General features: G+C 38.8%; 2 protein-coding genes across 2 annotated transcripts in view; both read left to right on the forward strand.

Annotated features, from left to right (window-relative positions):
* Positions 1–7,500, forward strand: part of LOC136825292 (neurotrimin-like) — a 1,287,566-nt gene that overhangs the window by 59,941 nt on the left and 1,220,125 nt on the right. The gene's annotated exons all lie outside the window — the stretch shown is intronic.
* Positions 1,822–5,874, forward strand: LOC136825106 (nucleolar protein 58-like). The gene is made up of 3 exons (XM_067081149.1): positions 1,822–1,882; positions 4,114–4,244; positions 5,530–5,874. The coding sequence occupies exons 1-3, from the start codon at positions 1,822–1,824 to the stop codon at positions 5,872–5,874; spliced, it is 537 nt and encodes a 178-aa protein (XP_066937250.1).

The following is a 7,500-nucleotide window of genomic DNA, read 5'->3' on the forward strand; positions in this document are numbered from 1 at the left end:
TATGTGTCATTCTTTTGTTTTAGTTCTACCCGTTACCGTTTATTTTTTGCAGTAACTATAATTATATATTTCTAATATTTCTTTGCCATGATTATTATCCTATAGCCTTCCTTAGTATATTCCCCGTAGGGGTTAGTGGCGTCAGTGCACCTCATGTGGTGCGCTGTGGGCATTACTTAAGGTTCTTTGCAGCTTGTCTTCGGCCCCTAGCTGCAACCCCATTCGTTCTTTTACTGTACCTCCTTTCATATTCTCTTGCATCTTACTTGAAATTGTTTCATAGTGCAACTGTGATGTTTTCCTCCTGTTACACCTTTCAAACCTTTTACTGTCAATTTCTGTTTCAGCGCTGAATGACCTCATAGGTCCCAGTGCGCGGCCTTTGGTCTAAATTCTATATTCAATTCAGTAATTAATTAGTACATGCAGATAACTTTTCGGCACGGAGTGAATCCTTTCCTATACTCCTTTTCTATATCAGTAGGGGCCAACAGGTTTAGCGGGAAGACTGTGGGAAAAAGTGTTTTATCCTTTCGGTTTTCACAAAACTTAAGTGAATATCAATCGCGTTGAAATATATTAATCTTATCTCGGTGGATCCTGTGAAGTTCACCGTGATCGAAATTCTCCGTGGTTGAATTTCATAGTGAAGTTCACCAAGGTCGAACTTCACGGGCGAAGTTTGCCATGGTCGAACTTTGCGGTGAAGTTCGACCATTGGTGAAGTTCGACCACGAGGAACTTCACGGTGAAGTTCGACGACGGGAAGTTCACCGTGGTCGAACTTCGCGGTGAAGATCTACGACGGGTGAAGTTTGCCGTGATCGAATTTAGCGGTGAAATTCAATGTTTATCGAACTTCACTCTGAAGTTCACCGTTGTCGAACTTCACAGTGAAGTTCGAACACGGGTGAAGTTCACCGTGGTCAGCTTCATGGTGAAGTTCGACCACGTGGAACGTCACATCAAATTACCTTTTAAATCCTTACATCTTCAACTACTACAAACTTTGGTGTCAGTTTTTTCTCTGTCTCTCTCTCTCTCTCTCTCTCTCTCTCTCTCTCTCTCTCTCTCTCTCTCTCTCTCCACCACTCAGAGCCCATCCTTTATTCACGCCAGTTCTTCTTTTGTTCGCAAATAGTGTAGTTAAAGTAATTTAGCTTTGCAATCAACCTCACAATCGCCTGGCCGCTTCATAGCTGTAAACATACTTCTCTTGGAACTGTAAACTGCGGGAGGGAATTTTGTTTGAAATAAAGATCCACAGTAATTATCAGTTAAATAAATTAAAGTAAATTTTGGTTGTTTATACACATTGCGCACACACACACACACACACACACACACACACACACATATATATATATATATATATATATATATATATATATATATATATATATATATATATATATATATATATATATATTGAATCCGTATGAAAGGGCAGTGTATGCTGGAATGGGGAGGAGAAAGAATGATTGAGTCTTGGGTACCTGAGCTAGGAAAGGATAATATCAAGAAGACTGGGGACGAGTGAAAGTGTATGAATGTTAGTTCAAGGATTATATGTGTAAGAGAGTATGGATGGAGGAAAAGTTTGAATAGTGAGTGTATACAGTTCAGGAATGGAAAAAATGGCCGGGGTAGCATCAAAGGACGGTTGTGCTAGGTGGTTGCAGTGCAGAAGTGGGCAGGTATGGAGTCCTTGCAGCAAGTGAGAATAGAGTCGTGTTGAAATGTGTTTTGGAAAGGCAGTGATTATTAGAAAAGGAAGGTTTCCAAAGAAGAATATTTAAAAGTGCATTTGGGAAAGAGACGATGGTAAAGAAAAGAGTTGTTGTAGATGAAAGAGAAAGTAATGGATTGAATAGTGTTTCTGGTCAGTAGTTGCTTGAATCAGAAGTTGACATCCCTGTTGTGGGGGGGGGGGGGAGCGTAGTGCCGTCAGTGCACCTCATGCGGTGTACTGTAGGCATTACTCAAGGTTGTTTGCAGCGTCCCGTCCTCAGGCCCATAGCTGCAACCCCATTCATTGTTTTTACTGTACCTCCATTCATATTATCTTTCTTTTATCTCGCTATCAACCCTCTCTCAACAAATATTTCAGACCTACCTAGCCTCAATTTCCTTTCCAGCGTTGAATGACCTCATAGGTCCCAGTGCTTGGTTTTTGGGCAAAACTCTGTATTCAGTTCAAAAGTTGACATAGATTGCAGAAGAATGGAGAAAGTTTGGTTGTATATGTAGTAAAGACAGTTGAGTCTGATAGGGAGGAAGTGAGAAAGAAGAGCCTACAAGGAGAAAATGGATGAACTGAGGGCTAGGGTTCAAGTCTTAGAGACTGAAGGAATAGACGAGAAATTATTAAAATTCCGTGATGGGGTCATGAAGAGTGTAGGAGGGTAAGAAGATGGCATAAGTTCACAATGTGGTAGGAGGAGGAAATAAAAAGTTTAGTAAAAGGATGAAGGAGATTATTTGAGATGCAGTTGCATAACAGAAGAGAAGACATGTGCAATCATACAGTAGGATGTGTAGAGGAGTCAAGAAGGAAGTGAGAGAGAAAAAGAAGGCAAGAAACAAGAATAGAAGGGAGAAGGCAAGAAACATTTTAGTGAGAGCAGAAGTTGTTCTACAAGAAACCGAATGCACAGAGAAATGTGGATGAGTTCATGCAACTTAGAATGCAAGATGGAGACAGAAGGATACTGTCAGAAATGGGTCGATGGAGTGATCATTCTGACGAATTGTTGAATGTGGAAGAGAGAGAGAGAGAGAGAGAGAGAGAGAGAGAGAGAGAGAGAGAGAGAGAGAGAGAGAGGCAGAGTTGGATGACACAAGAATGGGTTCAGTAAGTTTGAAAATGCTTGTAGAAGTTACAGCTATGGACATAAGGGCATCTCTCTCTCTCTCTCTCTCTCTCTCTCTCTCTCTCTCTCTCTCTCTCTCTCTCTCTCTCTCTCTCATATTTGCATATGTCCCATATCTTAAGCAGTATACCATTATGTACTTTTCGGCTCTCTCTCTCTCTCTCTCTCTCTCTCTCTCTCTCTCTCTCTCTCTCTCTCTCTCTCTTATATTTTTATGTGTACATCTTAATTATTATAATTTTGTTTTGTAGTTTTCGTATTCGTTATTACGTAGTGTATAGTTTCTTCTTCTATTTTTGTTTCTTCTCTTTATATTGTTTATTGTTTTCCTTTCTCACCCTTCTCTTGCATTTATTATGTTTTTCACATTCCCACTCATTTGTTTTTTATTTTGTTGTACCTCCTTTGAAAATTTAATTATTGCTTGATGTACGCATTAGTTTAACGATATATTAATGTACGAGTTGGTATGAGTACACGTATGAGACATATATACATTGGATGTAGTTATTATTATTATTATTATTATTATTATTATTATTATTATTATTATTATTATTATTATTATTATTAACAAGCCTGTCTTGTTAAAGAGAATGGCAGCATCAGTGGAATTGATTTTGTATATGTTCTTCTCAATTCTTATTATTTTTTTCTCATCAGGGCTGGTATTTGCTAATAACTGGCCAATGTTCATAGTCTGGATAAGGACTTGGTTTCTTGAAATACTAATTTTATTACATAATGAAAAAGGAAGTCAAAGTGGTGTTTGATTGCCTCCACTCACGGCGGACAAATTGGTTTGCAGGAGGAGGGTGGATGTGTCATGTCTCGCCTACCCTCCCGATCCCCTACCTACCCCGCCCCTTCCCGGTCAGACAAACAGGTTTGCAGGAGGAGGGTGGATGTAATCATGTCTCCCCAGTGCACCCTCCTGATCCCCTACCTACCCCATCCCCACCTGGGCGGACAAACAGGTTTGCAGGAGGAGGGTGGATGTGTCCTGTCTCCCCTACCCTCCCAATCCCCTACCTACCCCACCCCCACCTGGGCGGACAAACAGGCTTGCAGGAGGAGGGTGGATATGACATGTCTCCCATACCTTTCCGATCCCATACCTATCCTGCCCCCACCCGGGGCGGACAAACAAGATCCACTCAGATTTTATTATTATAGATTATTATTATTGCTGAAATTTGCTATTTTTGTCATGAGGAGTGAGAATTGGTTTAATATACAGGGGAGGATGGAATAACCAAAATTCAGACTCAGATAGACGAAGAAACCAAGCCACCGTCTGACAAGCAACATGCAGTATTAGAAATGGCACTGAAGCACTGGCGTGCTGTACTTGAGAAAAAAACAGTAAACGTTAGAAGTGACAAAAGACGAGGTTTCTTCGATCAGAGATTTATTAAGTCAGTCCATCGTCGGCGTATACATGCATTGAAAGTTTAATTTGCAGAATTCAAGACATTAAGTCAGTCAGCGAATGTGGCACTGCCGTCAGTGCACCTCACGTGGTTCGCTGTAGGCATTACTAAGGCGTGTTTGAAAGGTCCCTTCGGCCCCTAGCTGCACCCAGTTTTTAGCCTTTTACTTCATCTCCGTTCCGTTTTCCTCTTTCTCATCATGTTGTCCATTTTCTCTGACTTTGAAGATACGTCTGAAGATATTGTCAGAGCTTTGTGAGCAGGAATCACAATATCAGAACTAAATTGATCATATTAACTTGAACGAATGGATGATGAAACGTTCAAGGAAAGATAAAAAAAAATCTTCACAGTGCCAGAAAAGTAAGTAGGATTTTTTTTCATGTCTTAGAGGCTGTTTTTATCCAGAACAGTAGATTGGCATATTCACCTTTGCCTATTTGTTTTGTAATAGATGACAGTGAGTGACAGGGTCAGTGAAAAGAAAATATCTATGAAAAAGATAAACCTAGTGAGATATAAGAGAAAGCAGTTGATAGGTCTGACTATTACTTGGAATGATTATGTTAACTGCTGTCATTCATAATACTTATTGGGAAATAAAAAGCAGTAAAATATTGATCGTCAGGTATATTGTCAGATAAAGCAGAAATAAGTTCATATAAACTTGAAAATAGTGAATAGTTTTTTGACAAGTCAAACGAATAGACTAATTTTCTCGGAATAAAAAGAAAGAAGAAAGACACTCATTTCTCAGAAAAGAATGAAAGAAGAAAGACTAATTCCTCAGAACAGAATGAAAGAAGAAAGATTAATATATCAGAACAGAATGAAAAGAGAAAGACTAATTCCTCAGAACAGAATAAAAAAAGAAAGACTAATTTCTCAGAACAGAATGAAAGAAGAAAGACTAATTTCTCAGAGCAGAATGAAAGAAGAAAGATTAATTTCTCAGAGCAGAATGAAAGAAGAAGACTAATTTCTCAGAGCATAATGAAAGAAGAAAGATTAATATCACAGAACAGAATGGAAGATGAAAGACTAATTACGTAGAACTGAATGAAAAAAGAAAGACTAATTTCTCAGAACAGAACGAAAGAAGAAAGACTAATTCCTCAGAACAGAATGAAAAAAGAAAGACTAATTTCTCAGAGCATAATGAAAGAAGAAAGATTAATATATCAGAACAGAATGAAAGAAGAAGGATTAATTTCTCAAAACAGAATGAAAGAAGAAAGATTAATATCTCAGAACAGAATGAAAGAAGAAAGACTAATTCCTCAGAACAGAATGAAAAAAGAAAGACTAATTTCTCAGAGCAGAATGAAAGAAGAAAGACTAATTTCTCAGAGCAGAATGAAAGAAGAAAGACTAATTTCTCAGAGCAGAATGAAAGAAGAAAGACTAATTTCTCAGAACAGAATGAAAGAAGAAAGACTAATTCCTCAGAAAAGAATGAAAAAAGAAAGATTAATTTCTCAGAACAGAATGAAAGAAGAAAGACTAATTTCTCAGAACAGAATAAAAGAAGAAAGACTAATTTCTCTGAACAGAATGAAAGAAGATAGACTAATTTCTCAGAGCAGAATGAAAGAAGAAAGACTAATTTCTCAGAGCACAATGAAAGAAGAAAGATTAATATCACAGAACAGAATGAAAGATGAAAGACTAATTTCTTAGAACGGAATGAAAAAGAAAGACTAATTTCTCAGAACAGAATGAAAGAAGAAAAGACTAATTTCTTAGAACAGAATGAAAGAAAGACCAATTTCTCAGAACAGAATGAAAGAAGAAAGACTAATTTCTCAGAACAGAATGAAAGAAGAAAGAATAATTTCTCAGAGCAGAATGAAAGAAGAAAGATGAATTTTTCAGAACAAAACGAAAGAAGAAAGACACTAATTTATTATAACAAAAAGAAAGAAGAAAGACACTAATTTTTCAGAACAAAATGGAAGAAGCAAGTCACTAATTTCCCAGAATAAAAAGAAAGAAGAAAGACTAATTTCTCAGGACAAAAGAAAGAAGAAAGACACTAATTTCTCAGAACAAGTTGACAGAAGACACTGATTTCTCAGAACAAATGAAAGAAGAAAGACTGTCATTTCTCAGAACAAAAAGGAAGAAGAAAGGCCCTAATTTCTCAGAACAAAAAGAAAGAAGAATGGCACTAATTTCTCAGAACAAAATGAAACAATACACTAAATCGTGGGAACAAAGTGGAAGAAAAAGACACTCATTTCTGAGAACAAAACCAAAGAAAAAAGAGACATTAATTTCTCAGAGCAAAACGAAAGAAGAAAGCAGCCGAGACCCTCCGAGGCTCGAGAGGCGAGATTTCCCCGTCGAACATCTGCGGCAAACGAGCGGATTGTATCAACCTCCATAACCCTAGCTGGACGGCCCTCGGAGATCGGAGAACTCCTTCCGCAGACTCACGGAACGACGTTAGGTGGGAGAATTCGTAGATGTTAACCACAGATTGAATGAGCGGATTATCCGAAGAGCTGGGTTTTGGGGGTTGGGGGTGGGGGGCGTAAGAGGAAAATATAGAGTTCCGTAGGAAGAGGGCTGGGAGGGGGAATTAAGAGGAAAATAGAGAAAGACAGGGTTGCTCCGTAGGAAGAGGAAAACAGCCCATCAGATCGAAAGAGGGAAAAGTTAGATTTGCTGAAAGTTTTTCTTTTTGTTACTGGCTCGGAACAGGGCGGGAGGTGAAGGGGGAAGCGAAACTGCTCGATGGAGATTTAATCAGGTAATTGCGTTTCTCCTTAATAGCGGCGTCATTAGACCGGTACAATTTTGCGTAGGTGGGCGTGGTCCCCCAAATATGTCTTCCCGTAGGGGAGTCGTGTCGTCACTGCACCTAACGCGGTGCACTGTAGGCATTACTTAAGGTTCATAGCAGCGCTGCTTTGGCCCCTAGCTGCCACCTCTTTCATTCCATTTACACTACCTCCTTTCATGTTCTCTTTCTTCCATCTTACTTCCACCCTCTCCTAACAGTTGTTTCATAGTGCGACTGCGAGGTTTTCCTCCTGTTACGCCTTTTAAACCATTTATTCTCAATTTCTCTTCCGTTGCTGAATGACCTCATAGGTACCAGCGCTTGACCTTTGACTTAATTTTTATATTCTTTTCCTATTCCCAAATATATGTATGTACAGATGTATGCGGCCGTTTTGGTCTTTGGC

Source organism: Macrobrachium rosenbergii, chromosome 37, assembly GCF_040412425.1.
Source record: "Macrobrachium rosenbergii isolate ZJJX-2024 chromosome 37, ASM4041242v1, whole genome shotgun sequence".
Classification (NCBI taxonomy): domain Eukaryota; kingdom Metazoa; phylum Arthropoda; class Malacostraca; order Decapoda; family Palaemonidae; genus Macrobrachium; species Macrobrachium rosenbergii.